This window comes from Ursus arctos, unplaced genomic scaffold (genome assembly GCF_023065955.2).
Source record: "Ursus arctos isolate Adak ecotype North America unplaced genomic scaffold, UrsArc2.0 scaffold_12, whole genome shotgun sequence".
NCBI classification, from domain to species: domain Eukaryota; kingdom Metazoa; phylum Chordata; class Mammalia; order Carnivora; family Ursidae; genus Ursus; species Ursus arctos.
In genome coordinates, this window is record NW_026622786.1 from 35,514,555 (window position 1) to 35,540,400 (window position 25,846).

Here is a 25,846-nt window from a genome sequence, read left to right on the forward strand (position 1 = left end):
CTGAATAGGTATTCTTCCAAAGAAGACATATAGAAGGCAAATTGACACATGAAAAGGTGCTCAACAACACTAATCAGGGAAATACAAATCAAAATCACAATGAGATTTCATCTCACAGCTGTCAGAATGACTAGTAACAACAACAACGACAAAAACAAAAACAAGAAATAACAAACGTTGGCAAGGATGTGGGAAAAAAGTGTTGGTGGGAATGTAAATTGGTGTAGCCACTATTTAAAACAGTATGGAGATTCCTCAAAAAATTTAAAATAGAAATACTGTATGACCCAGCTATTCAACATATGGGTATTTATCTGAAGAAAATGAAAAACTTAATTTGAAAAGTTACATGTACCTATATGTTCATTGCAGCATTGCTTACAATAGCCAGGATATGGAAACAACCTAAGTGTTCACTGATAGATGAATGGATAAAAAAGATGTAGGGTGTGTATACTACACACACACACCTACACACAATGTGATAGTACTCAGCCATAAAAATGAGTGAAATCTTGCCATTTGTGACAACATAGGTGCACCTAGAGGACATTATGCTAAGTGAAATAAGTTAGAGAAAGAAAATACTGTATGATTTTACTTATATGTGGAGTCTAAGAAACAAAACAAACAAATCAGAAACAGACTCATAGGGGTGCCTGGGTGGTGCAGTTGTTAAGCGTCTGCCTTCAGCTCAGGGCGTGATCCCAGCGTTACGGGATCGAGCCCCACATCAGGCTCCTCCGCTATGAGCCTGCTTCTTCCTCTCCCACTCCCCCTGCTTGTGTTGCCTCTCTCGCTGGCTGTCTCTCTCTCTGTCAAATAAGTAAATAAAATCTTTTAAAAAAAAAGAAACAGACTCATAAATCACAGAACAAACTGTCCAGAGAGGACAGTGTAGGGAGCTGGATAAAAAAGGTGAAGCAGATTAAGAGTTACAAATTTCCAGTTATAAAATAAATAAATCACGGGGATGTAAAGTATGGCATAGTGAGTACAGTCAACAATATTATAATAACTACATATGGTGACAGATGGTAACCAGACTTATTCTGGTGATCATTTCATAATGTGTATAAATGCCAAATCACTGTGTTGTATGCCTGAAACTAATATAATATTGTATGTCAACTGTACTTCAAAAAATAAATAAATAAAAAGATTATTAAATATAATCTTCTAATTAATGAATGATTCAGATTAAATCTTTTTCTATCATTTTAACATTAAGTAAAAAGCAAGTTATTTTGCCAACATGCCTAACATACTTTATCCATCTGAAAATTCATATTGTTTAAGCGGACTTCATTTCTTCAATATTTTTCCTTGCAGAATCATTATGAGATTCTCTTTAAATAATTCCATGCTTATGATGTTCTTGGTATTATTGAAATTCAATCTTTTGAAATTATTTAGTGGAAACAAGCAAATTATTATACATTTGGTTTCATATTTTTGGAAAAAAATATTCCACGGTAACTGTATTATCTACATTCACAAATACTTAGGTACAGCTGTGAAATTGATTATCTTTGCGCGTGGTCTCTGTAGGGTCCTATCGGGGAACAAGGAGAGAGAGGAGAGCCTGGCGCAGAGGGCTATAAGGTAAATACAGCAAATTTCACCCCTTGCTTCTACATTGAATTAGTGTTCTCTGTGATTTTGCTCAGTTTCAAATGAAAATAAGCATCACTGTGTTATTAGTAATATCTTATGGTTTTGATCCTAGAACAAGCCTAGCTGTTTGTATTTTCTGTTCCTTCTTTCTATAATCATCTTCGTCTTCCATTGCTGCTTTTTTCTCATCATTCAGATCTCAGCTGAAATGTTGCTTCCTGAAAGACCTTTTCTATCTGCCCTTTCTATCCATCACTTTATATCATATTTCATGCTATCTATATATCTCTTTTTTTATACATTTGTGTTTTTTGTTTATTGTCTGTTTTTCCCTACCAAAAAGTAAGATCCATGAAAATAAGTCTCTTGTCTGGCTTCTTCGTCATTACATCCCCAGCTTCTAGAACATATGTTCCTGGTGTATAGTAGGAATTCAATAGATAGTTGTCAGTTGGGTGGATGAATGTCCTATTCTCAAGCCTTCTGTCAATTCTTGTCGTTGTCCATTCTTAGAAGGATTTTATGAGACCAACTTCATCAGCCAAAATTATATTAGACTAAGTGTAGCATTTATTCTGGGTCATTTTTTATTAGCACATTTGTGTTTAGGATGTTCTGTATTCTTGCCTCATCTCTCTTCTCTTCCTGTTTACACTGTCAGTAGCTAAACAAAATGGACATCTGCTAATTCTCTTCCTATAGTTTCTATGTCATTCCTTTGCTCACAACATTCTGTGCCTACTCACAGTATTATCTTTATTTACATAAATCCTATCTATCCTTTATAATCTAGTTCGAACTCCTTTTTTCCCAACTCACCCTAACAGGAATCCTTTCCTGTTCTGTAGTCCTATAATATTTATTATTTACAGAAATATATATTATTATATATTATAAATATATATTATAAATATGTAATATTTATTATATATTATAAATATATTTATATATTTATATATTATAAATATATAATATTTATTATTTACAGAAATCATTCAACAGAAATATTTAACCATCTTCTGTTGCTGATATTTTTGCTAATTATTTTTAATGTGCAGATATCTTACCTCTCCAATTTGAATATGACTTCCCTCTTTCTTCTACAATGTTTTGTTCTGAGCTTTGTATGTAATAGTATATAATAGTATAATATAATATGTATATAAACATAATTCATTTTTAATAATAAATTGATGGGTTATTTGATCCAATATGCCCCTCTCATTTAAAATTTCAGTAATCATATATATAAGATTTCATATAAATAAGATTTAAATAGCCAGATAAATAAATAATATAAAATAATATAAAATATTTATAAAATAAATAAATAAATCATATAAATAAGATTTAAATAGCCAGATTGAATGAACAAGCTGGCAGGTAGATAATTATCATTAGTAAATTGATTTTCTCAAGCCTGGAATCTGAAAAATCAACTTTCAGTTCCTAAAATTCTCTTTGAACCAAATGTTGAAGGTAGTTCTAAATGCTTGTGAAATTGTTGTACATTTCTTCTATTTTTAGAGAAACATTTTTAGAACATCATATATAGTTTCAAATTTATGTAATATTTGTATCTATAAGTGTTTCTTAATCCAAGGAATCCTGTGTATTTACTTGAAAATAGATTTTCGTTGAGTTGAGAAGCCAACCCACTGCTTTCAGAATAATTTGAGAAGCATCTTAAACTTCCTTAGTTTTTGCTGTGCATAACTTCACACGTTCTCAGGAAAATCAGGTTCTTGCAATATCTTCTTTTGGCCTCTACTAACTACAAAACATTTGGTAGCTAAACCAGCAAATGTACTGCCAAACAAACAGGTAATTATTCTTTCGGAAGAAGAAAAGAATCTCTTCACCTGGCTTGCAGAAGAAAAACCCTGCTTGCCTTATTCTGGATAGTTACGCCTTACTCAGAAATACTTCATCAGAGAACTTCTTCCTAGGCCCACTGTGGAGTCTGTTTCTCCTTCCTCATTCCACAGATACTCCTAGTGAAGTTTCCAGTTGTGGCTATTTCATGAATTACTTTGATCGACATCTTCCTTTCTGTCTTATTCTATCCTATGTCCTCAGGTGTTAGAGGTCATTTTATCATCTGTTGCTGGTTTTATTCTAAACAAGCCATCTCGAGCCACACAGCCACAATAATTGTATTACTTAGACATCTGAAAGCCATGAAATATCCGCACTTGTCCCCTACCAGGTTTTCCCAAGCACAAGTTTCATTCATGCAGGGGAACCATGCTTTATTTAGAGTTAGATTATTCTGTTGTAGTCTCGGGTGAAGTTTTCAAGTGTTCGCTTTTCTATAATTTAAAATGTATATACTATCCTTTCACTCTAGTAAAATGATGGCTAGCATTATCACCAGGCCTTCCTTTTTATTGGGCTAAAATACACATAATATAAAATTTACTATTTTAACCATTTTATTTTTTTAAAGATTTTATTTATTTGAGAGAGAGAGCACACGAGCAGGGGAGAGGGGCAATGGGAGAGGGAGAAGCAGACCCCCTGCTGAACATGGAGCCCACCGGCAACGTGGAGCTTGATCCCAGGGCCCTGAGATCATGACCTGAGCCGAAGGCAGATGCTTAACCGACTGAGCCACCCAGACAGCCCCATTTTAACCATTTTAAAGTGTACAATTCAGAGATTTTAATATATTCTCAATATTGTACAACCATCACACACTACATAGTTTTAGAACATTTTCATCACCCCAAAAAGGAAGCACCATACTGATTAAGCAGTCACTCTGTATTTCTCCCAGCCTTTGGCAACCATTACTCTATTTTATGTCTCTATTGATTTATCTATTCTGGATATTTCATATAAATGGAATCATACAGCTTTTTGTGTCTGGCTTCATTTCATTTAACATAATGTTTTCAAAATTCGTCAGTGTTGTAGAATGTATTACTACTTCATTCCTTTTTATGGCTGAATAATCAACCTTTTTAAAAACATTTTTATATTCACAAATATTCTTAAAATTGTGGTGAACTCATGATTATCCTATTGGATAAAAAAAAATGGAATGGGGGTACCTGGATAGCTCAGTCAGGTAAGTGTGCCACTCCTGGTTTCACCTCAGGTCATGATCTCAGGGTCCTGAGATCGAGCCCCACTTTGGGCTGTGCACACAGCAGGGAGTCTGCTTGAAGATTCTCTCCCTTTGCCCCTCTCCCCACTCATGTGCAGATGTACCCTCTCTCTTTCCCTCTCTCTCTGAAATAAATAAATAAATCTTTTAAAAAATGGAATGGATAATGCAGATTTTGTTTCCATTTGGATATGAACAATTAGAAATTTTAAAAATTTTTTTCACCATCCTTTGTTCTTTTTTCCTTTTGAAGAAACTGAGAATTATAAAAGTCATGTGTTTTGCTCATTGTCATCAATAAATACTCATTAGGCATCATTATACATGACAGATCTTACGTGTCATACATAATAAAATCTCTAGTCACTCATTGTATATTTGAATGTCTGCCATGGACCAGGAGCAGAACTAGGTGCTGTGAATTTAATACTGAGCACCCCAGGCACAGTCCCTACCTCTGAGGACATCACATGTAGAAGACATACAGAAAGAACATTAATCAGTATAAAAACAGATATAGTAAATTATAGCTGTCATCCAGAAAGCTATACATTCCATAGGTCAAGATAAATTAATTTGAGGCTTGAGAAAGCCAGAGTACTTAGTGGGAATAAGCATATTATACTGTCAACATCTGCTTTTTAAAGCTATGGGCAGAAACATACACATACCCAAGATTAAATCAGACTAAACTTGTGTGAGATGAAGTCCTAGAAATACATTGAATAAATTATGTTCTAGCTCAAACTCCATTTCACTTTGGTTTGGCAAGGTCCATAGCATCTTTGCACACAATAAAATAACAATATTTAAATTCTCAGTTGGCCGTTACTCCTTAGCATCAGACATGCATATCCAAATTGCTACTGGATATCATCACAGGCACCTCTACCTCAGTATGTCTTATACAACAGTTTCCTCATCCTCCCCAAATTCGATACTCTTCTTTCTATGTCCCCAATTCAGTGAATGCTACCATCAGACCTTAAGATGTTCAAGCCAATAAACAAATCATCCCTCTCTCTCTCTTTCTCTTTCTGTCTCGGTCTGTGCCTCTGTCAATATATTGCTGTCTCCATGTGTCTGTTTCTCTCTGTGTGGGTCTGTTGCTCTCCCTGTGTTTCTTTCTGTCTCTTTGCCTCTCTCATCCTTTCCCTCCTCTCACTCCATTCTCTCTCCTCTGATCTCTCATATTCACTTGGCCACTTCTTTTGACCTCAGGTAGCTCTGGGATCTAGCCACTTTGCCCTACTTTAGTTTAGGTTTCATCATTTTCATCTGAATTACTTTAATAACTTCCTAACTAGACTCCCTATCCCCGGTCATAGCCCTCTCAAATCCACTCTCCTCTTAACATTTTCGGTCAGATGAATCTCCATTTATTCCCCCATGCTATCTCCTCTGGCAGAATGCCTTCGTTTTACTTCGCTGCCTGGAACACTCATCCTTCAAGATTCAGCTTAGCATCACTTCCCTTATAAAGTCCTTGACCATCTAGCTCCCCTTGGCCAGTTAGCTCATCCCACCACTAATATCATTAGGCAAAGTCAGTCATTTCCCATAACCTTGCCTACATGACTGATAATAATATTTACTATAGCATATTTATTTTTAACACTGCAGAAAAATGGCCTTTGTCAATTTTTATTGTAATAGAAAGAACCAGAGGAATTATAGTGAAACTCCTAGAAAACATGTTTGTTTTTAGTGAGATTTATATCCAGACTCCACAAAAGCAAGAGAAGCAATCAGCTATTCTGTGATCATTCTAAAACGGTTCCTGTAACTTACAGACAAAAACGGTAGCAAAATCACAATTGGCCATTCATGGTTTTGAGTATTATAGTTTGCTCATATTCTCGGTCTCACTGCACTCTGTAACTCCAGCTTTTCACAATCACTTCTCTCCTGAGTTCTGCTTAATAAATGACCTGTAATCATCATATTTACTTGTACCAAACTTCCTCTTGACTGACCTGATTCTGTTATTTCTGACTCTGTTCATGTTTTGCTGGCAGGGCCATGTGTGGTATATGTATTCTCTTTAGTTAAGGCCATGTTCTATAGAAAGCTTTCAACTATCCTTTCTCTCTTGCCACTGTTCATTCTCTTAAACAGGATTCCTTTTTTTTTTTTCTTCAAATGAGGAAGTTGGATCTTAAAACCATAAACATTTACCTCAAAGAATACAAACAAAGAAGGCTTCAACTGATCTTTCTGTGAGATAAATATCGTTAGCCTATGTAGGCAATCCTTACTTCTCCTAGTCCAGAAAAAGGAGATGAGTCTATGGCATTCTTTCTGTAATACACAGAGAGTAGGAAGAAAGAAATCTGAAGCAAAGAGGACAGTAGGGAAGGGGATAAAAGAGATTACATGCAAAATTCTTCGTGCATACTCTGACATGCCCTTGGGTTGTTGCTAGTTTCTATTTACACACTTGAAAAGGGAAATGTGGTAGGTCAGCATTCCTTCTTAGGAAGACTAGGGCAATGACAGATTGCTGGATATCAAAGTCACTTGACGTGCCTTGGCATTATACACAGTAACAACTCCCAGTTTTCACCTCCATAAATCTATACAAATGGTATGAACTTAGTTTGTAAAAATGGAGACCATAATTCACTTCCACGGTGGGAATAGGTCGAAGAAAGAAATTTGTTCTCAAACTCTCTATTCCTATGGTTATTTAATATACTAGTTTCCTGGCCAAAATTACTATAAACTGGGTGGTTTAAAACAATAGAAATTTATTCTTTCACAGTTCCAGATACAAGGAATCTGAAATTGAGGTGTTAGCAGACCATACTCCCTCCCACAGGCTCTAGAGGAAAATCCTTCCTTTCCTCTTCTGGCTTCCGTTGGCTGACAGTGCTCCTTGTAGCTACATCACTCCAGTGTCTGCCTCTGTCTTCACATGGGCCTCTCCTTTGCTGTTTGTGTGTCTCGCTCTCTTATAAGGGTACTTGTCATAAACAATTCAGGATAATATCTTTTTAAATTAATGGTATCTGCAAAGACCCTTTTTCCAAACAAGATCATATTCACAGGTTCTGGGGATTAAGACATAGACATCTTTTGGTGGGCCACCATTCACCCCACTACATTAACCTATGTGCAAAACAAAACAAAACTTTACACTCTTTCTCAGTTATCATAATACAGTGGACATTATGTTCTACAACATTTCTGAGAGAGAATCATAATTTCTGATATTTAAATTGAATTTTTAACATTTTGCTACCATATTAACTGATACTACCCTATTCTCTAAGTTACATGTCTCTATTTACTCTAATAATATAATTTTTTTCTATTCCTAGGGTCATGTGGGTTTACCAGGACCAAGAGGTGCTACTGGACAACAAGGTCCCCCAGTATGTTCTGAAAACACTCTTTGTAACTCCGGCCTTGAAAAAAATTAATGTTTATATATCTTATTTGGTCTCTGCTTCATACGTGATTTCTTTTTGGTTTCCTATTAAAGGGTGAGCCAGGTGACCAGGGTGAACGAGGACTAACAGGAGAGAGAGGATCTGAAGTAAGTTGAAATTATTTAAGACAATTTGAAACCTATTGTTGGTTTGAGAAGGCAGGGACATAGGAACTACTGTTCATTGTAATTTAAATGATCATTCACCCTTCCAGAGCAAGGATCACTGTAGGCCTATAATCAGAGTGTTTGTCAGTAATTGTGCTAAAACATGATTACTGATTATTTCATGTGTTTTGACTGCCATCCCACTTTCCCTTTACCAGCACTCTTCTCTGGCTTTGTGAAAATTGCCTAAAAAATTGTCCAAAATGAATGGTCTCTCCTAGGGATTTAAAGCAAAAATATCAATAAGCCTTAAAACCAGCACTGAAAAGTGAAAATCTGTCAGTCAAACCTATTTAGTTGTAGTAAGGATAAGGGTAGAAATAGTTTGACTATGTGACACAGACTCACAATTGGTTTAAAAGATTTTTTTTCCATAAGTCAAGCCAATTATTTGTTGTCAAATAAACTACAAATGTATTAGCGATTGAATTCAGACATCTCTTTCCCTGTGCACTGATGGATGTTGCCTCAACCTTATGGAAGGTTGTTGCCTTATAACTTGCTTTGTAATTTGTACCATCAGTTCATTGCTACCTTGCTTTTCATAGCATTCTGATTTCACATGCTATTGATTTTGAATTAAATCCGTAAGAAAATGTACTATATTTTGATAATAAATTAGATGAGAATGGATAAAAAGTAATCAATTTGAGACCACATTTCTCCTAATTTGTTAAGTCTTCACCCATATGTTGTCTTTCCTACTTACGGGAATAAGTAGTAAAATTGGGTGGAATCTGATATTACATAGGCGCTCACTCACCTAAAGCTATTTTGAATAGTCTTGATATCTACCTACCTACCCAGTCAGGCTCCCTAATAAATAAAAAATAAAAATATCCCATTGAAGGCAAACCTCAGCAAGAAAAAATGCAGAGAGAGAAGGTAATTGTCCCATTTACTTACAATTTTTAATACCCAAACCGGAAAAAGTAGTGGGCAAAGCTATGAACCTAGAACACTACTACTGCTTTCATTTGATTTCCTTATATTTGCATTAAGTGCCTAAGGATGCGAAAGCTCTCCCAAGGTTTGATCCTAAAATTTCTAGTCTCTTGCAATTAGTACTTTCATATTCTCAGTATTTTCTTTTTTGACATATGTCAGGAAGAAGAAATTTTTAAAGTATTTATTAGTATCTATTAAAATTATGCCAATGAAATTCAAATATTCTTACTAGACAACTTCATTTCCAGCTGGCACGGTCAACTCTTCCTGGGTGTTAGAGCGGAAAGATGCTGAGAAGCCATGATTTCAATCTGTATTACCCAAGGGAATTCGTTCTATCCTGCTTTAGGCAATGCTGGCATACACTTCAAGGTTACATTAAAAACTCTTAGAATTTAAAGTAGTCATAACTGCTACAAGAATAATCATTGACCATGTATTATTCACTAGGGACACCTTCCATGGCCAGGTGGATCTTGTCCAATTGTTGTCGTCTTGTTTTTGCAAAGCTTCAGATTTGTTTTTTAGGTTTGCAAATGGCCCTTTAAAATCATCTGGAATCCTCTCATTTTTCAGATGAAGAAATTTAAGTCTCAGAGAGATTGAGTTACCTACAATCACAGAATTAGTTAACAATAGAACCAACACTAGAAATTTCCTGACTCCCAATGTTATACAAAAGCCTTCTATTACTTTGAAATCTTTTATAAATTAAGTAAAGTGTGATTAATCTTACTTAACCAACTAACTCATTCATTGGGCTCTCATACATGAGACAGTGGGCAACTGTAGAGAAAAAGAGCAAGTCAAAGCCAATTGTACAACCACTACATTTTCAAAGACTTTTTTAATTCAAATGTAGTGAACTATCCTATAATGGCTTTCAAAGACTAAGACTCAAGCCAAAATCTTATTTGCCTTCCAAAACAAAATTCCAAATTTTAGTGAATTGAAATTTCTTGGTTTAAAAAAAAAAGAAGAGAGGAAGAGTAATTATTGCCTAACTCTAAATCTAAGTTTGTATTGTAAAGCTATCCTCCCTAACAAAGTTAGAACTAGCAAAGTACTAAAGACAATTTTATGCTCACTCTAAAGACTGCATGTAAAATTCATTTGCCTTTCCTACTAAGAGACCAGAAAAGTCTGTTTGTTGATTTATGAGGTACTTAATATTTAAAAAAAATAATATGAATAAGTTAATTTTGAAAGTATCATTTGAATGCTATATTTGAATTCTGGGTATTGGTTGAAGAGTGACTTTTTTTCCTTCTTATGATAGCAGCTCAATCATGTGCCAACACCTTATATGACAAAATATTTTGTCTTTGGCCAAATCTGTAATTTCCTATTGAAACAGACCACCTCTGCATAGGATTAATGTTTAGTAATATTTGGCTCTTAATTTTGCTATAAGCCAACAATTCCACTTTGAGATTTTTTTTAATGTACAATTTTTTTAAAGTATCAATTGTTCTACACTTTGTTGATCTTTATACATTTAAAATCTCAATTGTAAGACTATGTTTTTTCTAGCTGGCCTACTTCCTTTTAGTATGACGATACTAATTATAATAAAGAAATCTTTCCCAAATTGAACATCTCAAAACGGCAGAGACTATAGTTTTGTTATTTGCTAAATACTTTTTGTCTTCAATAGACAGATTTTTGCCACAACTGTCTTATTACAAGTAGCAAAACATACTTTACAAATAATTTTTATAGTCATGCTTTCCCTTTCATGTTATTCTATTGGGAGCTGCTTCCTGATGCCCATCCAAGTCTGAATGACATTCCAATTTTCATAATAGACCCATACATGTAGATTTCAGTACACAACATTTAACTTTTCTGAAATCATCCCCAACATAATGGTTATCCCAAAATGTCACCAATCTGTGATGATACGTGAATCTCTTTGTTTTTATTTTGTTATATGAATATTTAGAGTAAAACCCTTACTTACATGTGTAGTGTGTCTGAAGCATAAGACACAAACTCAGGTATACTAAAAATGTAACTTTGTTTTTTGTGTTTTTTATAATGGAACTTAACATCTGTCCTGAGTGCCCTTCCTGCATGGTGGTAGAAACGTAATTGGTGGAAATCTAATCAATTGAGTGTCTTTAACTCCATCCGCACAAATATCCTACATTTGATTTAGAGTTTTCCCTATTCACTCTCTTGACAAGTTTGCAGTTACATTCTAGGTAGCAGGGGTGAGGAAGAGGAATGGAAGGTGAGTTTGGTCTTTAGTCATCTATTTACACTAGTATACACTGAAATGCACATCATCCATGTAGGTCCCCCGTTGCCATCATCCCACCATGTTGACATCTACCTTGGCCTTCCTTGCAGAAGCTCTTCAATCCATGCTGACATATATAGCTATTTTCTGAGTAGAGAAAAGCTACAAAGTCTCCTTATTTAGGACCTTAAGGGCTATACGCTTCTCTTCTTGGCCCTTGGAAATAAATTTTGCTAATTCCTATACCATGCTGGGTGCCTGCGGGACCAGACTTTCTCGAGCCCAGCAGCCTAGACATCTCATGCAGAAATTTCTACTCTATTGCTGACGCTCAGTGCAGTTTATGTGGGCTTCTAAATGAAGACTTTAGTCTCCCTAGCCGTTGTCCTCTGTGCCCAAATCCCCGCACTTATCTGAGGGTATTATTGCTTCTACCTACCCCAGGATTTGAGGGCAGAGTGAGGTGTAAAGGGCCCTTCTCGGAGATTTCTGTAAGGGAGGAACAATCTTCTCTTCTACTTCTCTTCTTACATTTCTCCAACTTGAAGATCTTTATATCCCCTTAAATAGGAAAAGCTTTCTCTTATACTATTATAATTCTAAATCTGTTCTTAATGGCAAAAATATATGATTTGAATTCTTTGTCAACTTGGTTTTTGATACTCAAATATAAACTTTAAATATTTAAAAATCAGGCTTTTGCATTTAAAAAATATATTCTTCCCAAAATATTGTATCATTCTCAAATTATTATTTCACCATGAGTTTCAGAGGGCTATTTGAAATTCATAAGCTAAGGAAAAGTCTATTTGGAAATCTAAAATCTAGAACAGATCTATCACTTTGCATAAAAACAAATACTGTGAAGGAAAAAAACACTCTGGTTAACATATTTGAATATTATCATAGTTCATATACTATTTAATTAGTGCTATTAGAAATAACTGAAATCACAATTTTTTCAATATTTAAAATCTTGTTTATTTTACTTCCTTATTTTGTTCTAAAAGATGTATTTTAGAGATCATATTATTCAAGGGATTCCATCTCCTTCAACTAAAGTCAGATCACCTTCTGTTTCATTTCCTGGCTTCCTTACCCTTAGAAGGACTTTACATTAGTGACTTTTTAAGGCAAGTAAAATAGTTTTCCAAGCTGGAGGTAGAACTCTCCCCGTTCCATATATCTCCCCATTATCTAATTCTAACAAAGTTGGATTTTTATCTCTTACAGAAAATGTCCTTTTCCTGTGACTACATATACTATTTCTTCTTGAAACGTTAAGATCATTTTAGAGGATGTAATATGTTAAGAAATTATTTACTTTGTTATTGTTGTCAGCTTGAATCTTTGGCACAATTTATCTTCAAACTTGAGTAACGTAATATCCCGTTTTGGTGGAATTATTCTGTTTGTGAGAACTTTCGATGACTTCTGAGAAATGTGTCTGGTAATGACAATATGCTTCTTTTTCTTATTTGTGAACTAGGTCAGTCTTTTCCACATTTTTCTTTTTAAAATAATTTTAGGATATCATCAGAATAATGGCATATTCGCAAAGGGCAAAGTTCCTAACTATCCTGGCAGACCACTTACTGCTGAATCAATTATGATTTAAAACATCTCACACATGGAAAAACAAAGAGTTCCGTGGGAAATAAATATCTTTTCTTTGATTCACAAGTATGTTCTTCTCCATGCTTCCAGATAAGCACATTCTAGGCTATTGGTTTATTTCCCTTACTACACTGTGAGTGCCTTGATATCAGTAGCTTTGACTTTGCATTTCTAGCACATACAAAATAGTCAATAAATGTTTATGAAATTAGTAAAGCACTTAGCCACTTTCAATAGGAAGACAAAGGCCCTGTCTGAAAACGTGGACATTTATTAAATAATATTTAGTTCCCTTTTAGAGCCAAGATTTAAATTCTTAAATCCTAGAATTTGGAGCTATATGGAAATTCATAGATTATCTGGTCAAAATCTCCCATTTTCAGATGAAGAAAATGGCTCCCAGGGAAGTTAAATGGCGGTCTCAGTGACATACAGCTAGCCAGTGCCAGGACTGGCTGCAGCATCCCGGTCTCAGGGTTCTTTTCTATGCCTTCAGCTTAGTTAAGTTTATTACAATTAAGTGGCAACTGTGCTTCACATTTTTAGGGTCCTTCAGGAAAAAAAGGAGCTCCTGGTCCTTCTGGGAAACCTGGGATTCCTGTAAGTAGCAGGCCCTTTTCATCTTTCTTGTTTTTCTAAATAGAATTGGCAGCTTCTGCAAGCAGAAAAGTTCGGGGCCAATTATGACAAGTGTTGGATAAATCAGCTTGTCTTCAAAAAAAAAAAAAATTTAAGCTCAAGCTGGAACACAGAGAGAACAAAATATGACCATTAGCTCAAAACCAAGCTTGCTGTTTAAATATAAGTCTCTGCAATTGAAGGATGCTATTTCCCGGTGTTATGGAGCTCTCTCTGTGGACGCATCCTACTCTCTGATCATGACTGAAAACAGGGAACTTGAAATATGATTAAATGATTGGTGACAAAGGTCAGAGATCCTCAAGCATAAATAAAAAGCATGAGCTGGATTGTAATTGAAGGACACAGCCTCTCAGTTTCCTGACAAATAGGACAGAAAGTCTTAGAAGAAAATGTTTTAAATCATTTCATCACAGAACAAAGATTAATTTTACCTTAACCATCAGTTTCCTCGAGCCAAGCAAATATGTGTTGACTGGCTTATTAGCAAAGGCTTACTTCCTGCTGGTCTTCCGTAGCCAAGGGCTAGATGCCCACTTTGGGTGGCCTGTGTTGGTTCAAAAAAAGAAAAGAAAATGAACATAAATTATAAGCACATTCAGATCAGAGATTCATACAGATAAAAGCCACTTACCCAAGAGCAGAAACAAAATGTTCAGACCTTTAAGCAGTCATATAATTATCTAGTTCAAAGTGGCAACAAAAAGAACCATAATTTGTTTCTTGAGAAAATAACAGGACATGAGGCTTTGCAGATGGTAAAGTATAGCTGTATCCTAGGCTGACAGGTGCATATAGCTGACTTTTCTCCATCGTGGGATAGAGCAGAGGCCAGCACAATGGAAAATACGAGAGAACTGCACTAAAGCTGAAAAGCTTACACAGTACATTTTAGTTAGCTTGATGTTTCTATTTAGGGAAATTTTAACGATAGTTCAACCTGATCTGTTGAATCCAAAAAGGGATTAGGAAACAGGAAAATTTATCCCGAGACGGAGTATTAAAAATGTAAACATTCCCCTCCCAAATATAAAGGTTTTGTCATTTGAACATTTGTACATCATCTCTCTGTAATTCACGTAATTTTTCATTACCAAGGGTCTTCCTGGACTACCTGGGCCGAAAGGCAAGCAAGGATACCATGGAGCCGATGGCATTTCAGGAAACTCTGGAAAAATTGGGCTACCAGGAAAACAGGGACTTCCTGTGAGTAGAATGAATCTCTTTACTTTTCCTTGCTTATTTTTAAGCATCTATTTGCTAGACCATATATATTCTGGCTTTCTCAGTTTCGATACTGGCTCAGATTAGCCAAACACTGCTTTGATAGTTGTTTTGGAATTGTGTTTATGATCTTCAAGGAATGTCAATGAGTACATTCTCTTGGGTATTTTATATCTAACAACTTACATTAAAAATAATACATGCCATTTTTGCACCTATAAAAGCTTAGAAATAAGAACCATAAAGAAGCAGATTTTTAAAAGGGACTACACAACCTGGCTGTGTTTTGAGTTCATCAAATATCTTAAGCCACCTTTGAAACATTTAAAGCTTGGCAATAACTCAATGGAAATTCTGCCAAAATTCATTTTCCCTTTACTTTTACAGTATTTTATAAAAATTGTGTGAACATTTTCTGTGTTCATTTAGTGGTGATGCAATGATATAGCTTCTCTCTGATTTTTATGCAAGTGTTTATCTTATTTATTTTACCAGAAATTTAAAAATCATATTTTGTCTTCATTTAGCCATTTCTCTTCTTTCCTTCCCTAATGTCCTCATAATCCAGATTTTTTTATCTCACATTGTGTTTTCACTTGAAATATTAGAATAATAAACCACATACTTTCAAGAACCTTGTAATATTTACGCTTTTACACTTCTGCTATTTGTATGTGGTCATCTGTGGACCCGTTTTTCTTCTCTTAAATACTAAATCAATCCTACTTGTTTATTTAAATGGTGCTATACCTAAGCCCAAACCCAAACTAATCTTCTTTCACTATGATGAGATAGCCTATTTGAAATAATTCATTCATTCATTCATTAAATTAAGAAACTATGAACTAGCCAATTTAGTATTTCAGAATTAATACAGCCAGATCCTATCTGAAAAGATGAATATTTTTAAGGAGTCTAAACATGGTTTCTATTTGTTTTGGAGGCAATATGTCAGAACATCAGAGCATCAGGTTAAGACCTAGAAAACTTTGACAGCAGTCTGATGTTTTTAATTAAAATAGATATTTTATAGATTTCTGTCTGCCATCAACACCAGTCTGGTTGAAAGAAGATTTTATTCATTTGAGATCTCAGTCTTTAAGGGCGTTTATGCACTGGACCCTCATTCTCATGCTGCTGTCCAGACTCACCATTTACTAGTCTTAAAATGAGTTTGGGGCGGGCGCCAGAGTGGCTCATTCAGTTAAGCATCTGCCCTCAGCTGGGGTCATGCTCCTTGATCCCAGGACCCTGTAGCCATTCACTTCTAGCTGATGGTGACATTCAGTGCAGATTTATCTATAAATCGGGTCTGAGCTTTTCCCTCCTCTATTAACTGGTAAAGGGAGCTCTCTAGGCTGAAGGAGCAGAGGTAAAGCAGTTGAGCAGGTATCATGGAAATCCTAATTGGCTGCTTACGTATTTTGTTTGCTCTTTCTGGACCTGGTAGCACCAAGTCTCAATATATGCCATTTCCATTTAGGAGGAGAATGCTGCTGCCGCACATCCAATTTTATGATTCAGATATCACCTGATTCATAATGTGCAGTTCAGGGCGCATAGTCATTTGATGTCTTAGGGTTGGTTATTCAGGTTTTTTTTTCTTTTTTTAAGATTTTTATTTATTCGACAGAGATAGAGATAGCCAGCGAGAGAGGGAACACAAGCAGGGGGAGTGGGAGAGGAAGAAACAGGCTCATAGCAGAGGAGCCTGATGTGGGGCTCAATCCCATAACGCCGGGATCACGCCCTGAGCCGAAGGCAGACGCTTAACCGCTGTGCCACCCAGGCACCCCTGGTTATTCAGTTTTAACCAGAGCAAGTGCAGAACTGCATTCCAGGTGGGAAATTACATGTGACGAAGGCATGGCTTATCTTCAAAATCTTATGGACATACGCTGTGATTCTGTTATGGAGGGGTTATTAGACGGTCCATACAGCATCTCTACCAGCCACAGATCCCTCTGGATTATTATTATTATTACTGGATATTATCATTGCTCGGTCATACGGTGCAAATAGCAAGGTAGCTTACGTAGCATCCTGAATCTGCTGCAGATTCCAGGCTCCTCTTGACCCCCAGTCCCCTGCCAGGATGTCCCATTAACCAAACCCAACTAAATAAGGGTGATAATAGCAGCACTGATGAGGAGGACTGTTTTATCACTGACATTGTTGAGAATTGCCAGTACATGATGATGAAAAAAAGTGTTATTGTTATTTTAAAAATTCACAAATGACAATGCATTCCCTTTCTGCCTGCACTAAGAGTGGGCTGTCTCCCATCTGCCTCCCCTTGATATGTCACTAGCCAACAGCTAAAGGGGAAGGGAACCTGCTGGAGCATAGAGAGGAACGGAGAAGGGTAGAGACTGGATCTCAAAAAAACAAACAGAAAGCATCCGACTTACTCTATTTAAGTTCTCCTTTATATGTGGTCTATATCAGTCCATTCTGGGTATCAGCAAACTGCACCTGATGAACCAAATGGATCTATATTTATATGGCCCATGAGCTAAGCCGGTTTTTACATTTTTGATAGTAGAAAAAAATAAAAAGAAGAAGGCTTTGTCACAAGTGAAAACTACATGAAACTTAAATTTCCATAGCCATAAATTAATCTTATTGGCACACAGCCACCGTCATTTGCTTACATTTGCTTATAGCTGCTTTTGCGCTATAAACCACAGTTTGAGTAGTCGCAACAAAGACCAATGATCTCGCAAAATCTAAAATATTTACTCTCTGGCCCTTTTACAGAAAAAACCGGCTGTCCCCTGGTCTGTTTGTATTATCACACTGTTCTTACTCTATGGCTTTGTAATGTGTCGTCATATTTAATAGAGCAAGTCCCCCTTCTTTATACTTCTACCACATACATTTAAGATTAGATTTGCTGAGTTTCTCTAAAAACATAATGAAAACTTGAATTGTCATTGGGTTTGCCTTGAGTTTATAGATATATTGGGAGAAAATTCATATCTTATCATTGTTATCCAATAAAAGAGATGAAATCTTTATTTTATCATCTTTATTGTGCTATAATAGAATAGCTCCATAATAATAATGGCAAAAATTCATATAATACTAAGTATGTGCCAGTTGCCATGATAAGTGTTTGACTATGTTGACTCACTTAATCTTCATAATCTTGTAAGATATATACAATTATGATCTTTATTTTATACATGAAGAAACTGAGGCCAATTATACCTCAATTTAAAAAAAGAAATACGTACGTATATACATACTGAGGCAGTGAGAGATTGTTGCTTTCATTGTCTTATACCAACAAAAGCAGCCTAACTCCATATTTTTTGCTCTTATCAATATGCAATGTTGCCCTTTAATAAGGGCCTTGTGTATTATTTTATTCTCTAGTTAGTTATTACAAGTTTATTTTTTTTATTACAATTCATTTTTGTAAGATTTATTTATTTATTTTAGAGAGAGGGAGAGAGAGAGACCATGGTGGTGAGGGGCAGAGAGAGAGAGAGAAACCAAGCAGACTTCATGCTGAGCATGGAGCCTGTCATAGGGCTCAATCTCATGACTCTGAGATCACAACCTAAGCCAAAACCAAGAATGAGATGCTTAACTGACTATACCACACAGGTGCTCCCAGTTATTACTAGTTTAAATAAATGCACTGATTCAGGATATATTCCATACAACTGGATTTTTAAAAATTTCTAATAATTTCCTTTTGTGATTCTATTGGGTTTTTGAGGTAGATAATATCATCTTCAAATAATGGCAGATTGATCTCTTTCCTTCCACTCACTTCTTTTTCCTTCCACATAAGTTGGCAGGGACCTTCAATGCGATGTTGAACAGTAGCCACAATAGTGAACATCCTTCTGCTGTAGATCTTAGAGGATGCATCTGAAATTTCTCCACGAAGAGTATTTGTCACCTTAATTCTCTATTTTCCTTGTCTCAGACTGTCTTTTTTGTTTTTGTTTTTTTCTTTCTTTCTTTCTTTCTTGATTCCCGTTGGATAGACTAATAATCTTATAAGATATATACAATTGTGATCCTTATTGGATATTATCATTGCTCAGTCATAAGGTGCAAATAGCAAGGTAGCTTATGTAGCATCCTGAATCTGCTGCAGATTTCCCCCCTGACCCCCAGTCCCCTGCCAGGATGTCCCATTAGCCAAACCCAAACTAAATAAGGGTGATAATAGCAGCACTAATGGAGAGGACTGTCTTATCACTGACATTATTTAGAATTATGAAAAGTTGTCCTTTCTTTTTTGGTGGATGTTCTTGTAGCAATTGCACTGAACTTAAAACCAAATGTGTATGTATTTAACTATATTGATTTGTTAAATATATCACTATCTGTATCTTCTCTCTAACTAAATAAGTACTTGTTTGTGCTCTCATTTCCTTTTGTTTCTATTAACTACTCTTTGCCTTCATCATTTTTTGATATTGCCTTGAATATTGACTTTTAGGTTTTTTTAAAAAAGATTTATTTATTTAAGAGAGAGAGAGAGTGTGTGTGTGTGTGTGTGTGTGTGAGCATGGGAGAAGGGGCAGAGAGAGAGGGAGAGAGAGTCTTAAGCAGACTCCATGCTGAGCACAGAGCCTCATACGGGGCTCGATCTCACAACCCTGAGATCACAACCTGAGCTGAAACCAAGAGTCGGACGTTTAACCAACTGTGCCATCCAGATGCCCCTGACTTTTAGTTTTTATGCATTTACTTTCTCTTTTTATTTCCATTCCTTCTTTTTTGAGTAGTAAACTTAATTAAGCTATTTGATCACTATCAATTTGAATATCCTTTATAGAATCTCCTGAATTTGTTTCTATTATTATTTCAGTACTTCCTCTAAAAAGTATTTCCAATGTAAGTATTTGTGAGACAAACCTTCTGAGACCTCATATGCCTACAGATATCTGTATTACCCTCTTTCATTTAAATGACACATTCAACACTTTACTGGAGGTTCTAATCAATGCAGTAAAGTTCTAGTCAGCATAATAAAAAGAAAGAAAACTCACCCAGATTGAAATGGAATAAAACTGTCTTTATTCATAGACAACATGATCATCTATGTAGAAAATCTTTAAGAATCTACACAAAAACTAAGTAAATTTAGCAAAGTTGCAAGATGTAAGATCAATATACAAATTTGAATTGTATTTCTGTATACTAACAATGAACATTCAGAAAGTGACATTTAAAAAACAATAGTGCTGGAATGAGATAATTTGACCCCCAAAAAGTGCATACCTATATGCTAAAAACTAGAAAGCATTTCTTTTTTTTTTTTTAAGATTTTTTTTATTTATTTGACAGAGAGAGACAGCCAGTGAGAGAGGGAACACAAGCAGGGGGAGTGGGAGAGGAAGAAGCGGGCTCTCAGCAAAGGAGCCTGATGTGGGGCTCGATCCCAGAACTCCGGGATCACGCCCAGAGCCAAAGGCAGATGCCTAACCACTGAGCCACCCAGGCGCCCCTATAAAGCATTTCTAACAAAAATTAAAGTAGACCTAAATAAGTATTATGTATACTATCTTCATAGGTCAGAACACTTAATACTATTAAATTGTTAATTTTGGCATTGGCAGTATCTTAAAACATTAAACACATACCTATCATAGGATCCAGGCTTTCTACTCTTATCCAAGAGAAATGAACATATGTCCACACAAAAACTTGCCCATGAATATTTATAGCACTTATCTTTGTAATAGCCCCAAAATGGAAATAACCCAAATATTTGTTCATCAAAAGGTGACTGGCTAAAAAAATTTGGTACATACATACAATGAAATATTAATTTGCATAAAAAGAATGAGCTACTGATATATGCTACAACATGAATGGATCTCAAATATGCTGAGGGAAAAAAGCAGACAGGGTGCCTGCGTGGCTCAGTAGGTTGAGCATATGACTCAGTCTCAGCTCCCGTCTTGATTTCAAGGTCATGAATTGAAGCCCCACATCGGGCTCCATGCTGGATGTGGAAACTATGTGTGTGGGGGGGGGGGGGGACAGACCAAAAAAAAGGCCCATACTATGTGATTCTACTTACGTAAAATTCTAGAATTTGCAAACTAATCTGTAGTGACAGAAAGCAAATCAGGGATATCCTGGATGGAGTGCATATAGGGAGGTGTGAGAAGGAAGGCTTTTGAAGGGACAGTGTAAGACTTTTGGGGGAGGGAGCAGATATGATTGTGATGATGGTATGTTATTTTGATTGTGATGATTGTGTGATTACACAGATGTGTGAAATCCTTTATGCTGACTTATTAAATATGTATATTGCCATTTACTTTATGTCAATTATACCTCAGTAAAGTGGCTTGCTATGAGGGGATAGGGAAAGAGAGATGACACGGAACAATAAGTAGGAGTTAGTACATTAGGAGTGATTACTGTGGGTGAGGAAAGCCAGGAAGAAACATTCCGTGCAGAGACAATACCATATAAAAATCTAGGAAGAATCTAGTATGTTTGAAGAACCAGAGCAAGAACAATTGTGACTAAAGTTAGTGAGCAAGAGCAATTTGGCTCTGAAAGAGAAAGTAGGGCAATAACTAGAGATGAAACTGAAATTCAAGTAGAAGTTATTTGAAGTGAGAGAACCTGGAGCACATTTAGATGCTAGATGGACCTAGTAGAGACGGAGAGGCTAAAGACATAATCAAGAGAAAGGAGAATCTGAGTATGAATTAGTCAGAATAAAATATGCACATTCTAGTTCCAAAGCTATTCTACTTCTAACTGGGCAGCCGTTTAAAAAAAAAAAAACAAACAGGTTCTGAGCTACATGTCCCTTTATATAGGCTATAAGAATCTCGTGGGATTTTGTGAGGAAAGGAATTGAAATGAATTCTCTTACCGTTGACTATTGCTCAGTATATCGCCTAGGGCCGTGAAGTTGAATGGTGTCTGCTATTGTCATTAGTAAGCAATTAGGTATCAGGTCATAAGTCATCATCTTCTACTTTGTTAGCATTTTCAAAGAATAAGTTAGAAAAATTTCACATGCATACTTTGAATATCAGGATGTCATAAATATTGAAGTGTTTTGTATCCATCAAAATAAAAAAAAACTTTCCCTTGAAGAATCCCCTTTTTAACCCCAAAGTTTACACATGCTATTGGTATTTATGAATACGGAAATATTTTCTACAAATGTTTCTGTGTCCTGTAGAATATATGATATGAAGTTAGAATGGTGATGCTTTATAAGGAGCTAGTCTGGTCAATGACATTAGATAGCAATGGCTAAACTGGTCATTAGGTAAAATTATTTCTAAGTAATTATTTCTGAAACTTACTATGGCAATAGAAAAACTAGTTAAGAGAAAGTAACACAGTCTCTATGGAATATTTTCAACAACGGATAAGGACATCTTTCCATTGGTCTTTTTTTTTTTTTAATTTTTATTTTATTTTTTAAAATCATGGCACCGTGGTGTTTCTTGGCTTACCTTTAAAGACTGCTGGATTTTTCCACTGAGAAAAATATTTATTCTGGGATTTCTAGCATTATGCAACTGCCTGATTTTCCTAAACAATGTTCTTTCTTTTTTTGATGTGGCCAAGGAGTTAAAGAATTCTTGGCATATTCATTCCACAGTTTCAGTGTTTTTTCAAAGTCATGTGACTATAACTGAAGGACAGTATTGGGGAGGCTCACAGTTGCCTGTGTGAATTTCCTTCTGTATAAATGAGTGTTTTGAGACTAGTCAACTTAGCACATCTGTAGTAAATGAGTCTACCATGCTGTTTTCATCGCATTGGACTTCTGTAGTGCCTCAATCATTTATGAAAAAGGAAAACAACTTTTCCCTGCAAAGATCATAAATCTATTTGTCATCAAAATGAAGGCTTACCAGTCTTTTTATTTTTTATTGCTGCAACTAATAAAATTGGTTATTGGAAAAGAGGGAAAGAAACAAACCCAACATCTTGACTTAAGACAAATCAAGGCCTTTCAATCTTGACTTTGCACTTTGTCAGGTGAACACAGGCTTAAGTGTTGTAGAAAATGAGATGCTTGTCCTAAAAGAACATCGAAAGTCTTGAGTTTTCCACTGTGGATTGTATCCAATACAAGAAGGAAAAACACACTTCATCAGCCCACTCATAGCTCAAGCACAGAGTAGCAGGACCACCATGGAAACCTCTGTTAGGAACACCAGCAGCCCTGCCACCCATCTGTTGTGCTGTCTAGCCTGGGAGCTCCTCACACTAAAGAAACTTCTGTTTCTGAGAAGATACATTTCTTTCTTCACAGTATTTTGGAGAAAGAAACATACTTGCATTTGCCGGATCTACATTCAGCAGATCCTGTCAACTCTTGATTAAGAGGGTGATTTCCAATCATGGCTTATCCTGATTGCTACTTTCTCCCTCTTCCCCCTGCTGCTTGTTTTGGCCCATTTATTGCTCATTAGGAACTCTTCCAGAACAGACAAAACACAGTCTGTTTGGCTGCTTATTAGCAACAAAGTGAAAGATTTGCTAAAGGATGTAACTTTCCTGGTTGAATCTTCAGTGATTCCCAATCCAATGAAGTTCATACTCTTTGTGCAATGTTGATTTTATGATCTGACCTCTGTTTACATTTCCAGTCTTATATCTTTCTCCTCACATTTGCTGTGCATTTCAGTCACAATGACAGCTAACAATTATTAAACGCTTACTGTGTGCCAGGAACCATTCAAATTGCTGAATATGTATGAAGTTATTTAATACACACACGCACACGCACACGCACACGCACACGCACAAAACCCATGAAGTAGGTATAGCTATTATCTCTTAGGTTACAGAAAAGGAAGATGAGACTCAGAGAGACTAAGTAACTTGCCTGAGGTCACATAGACAGCAAATAATAGAGCCAGAATTCTAAATCAGGTAATCTAGATTCAGAGCCTGTGTTCTTAACCACTCTGCATACCCCTTCAGGTATGCTTAATTACATAGGTATTCCCCCCCAAATTCTGTATATATTCCTTACTTTCATGTCTTGATACATGTCATTTATGACCTCTGCTTGGAAAACTCATCCAACTTTAGGATGAACAATTTCTTGCTCTTTCAAGACTTAACCAAACTGTTACCTCTTTCAGACACTCTTCCTGGAACACTCCAGTCAGAGTTAAGCATCCCTGCTCCGAACTTGTGTACACTGCTTCCATCAGAACACAGATCATATGGTTGCTGATTACATATCCTCATGTATTTCTGTGACAAAAGATGGCAAACTCATGTAGAATTGGGATTGTGTTTTATTCATCTTTGCAGCCCTAGCACTCAGCAGTTTCAGGTCCATAGAAGAAGCTCAATAGGGGCGCCTGGGTGGCTCAGTTGGTTAAGCATCTGCCTTTGGCTCAGGTCATGATTCCTGGGGTCCTGGGATTGAGCCCTGCATTGGGCTCCCTGCTTGGTGGGGAGTCTGCGTGTCCCTCTCCCTCCCCCCAACTTGTGCTCTGTCTCTCATTCTCTCTCTCAAATAAATAAATAAAATCTTTTTAAAAAGAAGCTCAATAAATATTTGAAAAATGAATGGTCTTTGCATAAAAACTGTGACTTTGGAGTCCTGAATAAAATTAAGGTATGTCAGCTACTTAATGTCTTAAGCATCATCTAATAGGAATGTAATAATACCTACTTCATATGATTTTTCTGAAAATCAAATGAGACATTGTATGTGAAGTGTTTAGTAGACTGGATGCTCTTATTGTTATTATAGATATTCATAGAATAATAATAGATATTCATGGTTAAGCTAACATTCATTCATCCAACAAATATTTGTTCAGGGCTTAATATGAGCCAGGAGTTATAAAATATAGCACTGAACAAGATAGACAAAGAACTGCCTCCATGAAACATACATGGAACAGCAAGAAATGTCTGACATTTGACCATTTTTTTAAAGATTTTATTTACTTATTTGTCAGAGAGAGAGAGAGCACAAGCAGAGGGAGCAGCAGGCAAAAGGGTGATGCAGGCTCCCCACTGAGCAAGGAGCCCTGTGTGGGACTTGATCCCAGTACCCTGGGATCATGACCTGGGCCGAAGGCAGACACCTAACCAACTGAGCCACCCAGGTATCCCAACATTTGACCATTTTTTACCTAAAAAAAAAAAAAAAATTATAATGTAATATAAATCAGCCCAGTAATTGGGTAGTAGTCCATATATAGAGAAATCAGGTAATTCCAAAAGTTCTATGAAAAAAATAAATAGGGTTTTGAGATAGAGCATGTGGGAGATAGATTATAGATGGAGTAGAGAGTAGAGGCCTCCCGGAGGAGGTCATACTTGGCTATGGTTAAACTATATCTCCCTTGAGAAGGTAAGACTGAGCCAGGTATATAAAGAATGAAGGACGAACATACTATGTGAAGGAACCAAAATGGAAAAACCTTCAGTCAGGAAAGAATTGGCATGTTCACGGGATTATCAGAGGATCAAATAAGATAGTATGGCTATAGATTTGTTATTTTTGAAATAAAAGATGGGCATTTATTTCTTCATAGTAGCGTGAGCCTAGACATGTCTAAGAGCCAAAGTATAAATGAAATATCCTCTTTCAGTCCCTGTTAGTCCTGTGATTATAGGTTAAGACCTGAGTCAAGGAAATTTTATAAGATACATTAATTTTGCCCAATATTAGTGTGACATTTGCACTGTCCATTTTGCAAGACTGATAAACCACCAGTTGTTCTAATGGAAATGTATAAATAATTTCTGTGAGGTAATACAATGTTGAAATGCTTGGATTCATTAAGGCTGAACAAGAGTGAGTTTTGTATACTCTTGGGAATAGACCTAAGTCAAGCAGACCTAACTTGTC

The 25,846-nt window shown here is 36.0% G+C and overlaps 1 protein-coding gene across 1 annotated transcript in view; it reads left to right on the top strand.

Annotated features, from left to right (window-relative positions):
• COL24A1 (collagen type XXIV alpha 1 chain) overlaps positions 1–25,846 on the top strand; it is a 366,899-nt gene that overhangs the window by 286,645 nt on the left and 54,408 nt on the right. The window contains exons 43-47 of the mRNA XM_057310505.1: positions 1,552–1,605; positions 8,053–8,106; positions 8,217–8,270; positions 13,687–13,740; positions 14,878–14,985. Coding sequence (XP_057166488.1) covers positions 1,552–1,605; positions 8,053–8,106; positions 8,217–8,270; positions 13,687–13,740; positions 14,878–14,985 — 324 coding nt within the window. The remainder of the gene's footprint in view (positions 1–1,551; positions 1,606–8,052; positions 8,107–8,216; positions 8,271–13,686; positions 13,741–14,877; positions 14,986–25,846) is intronic.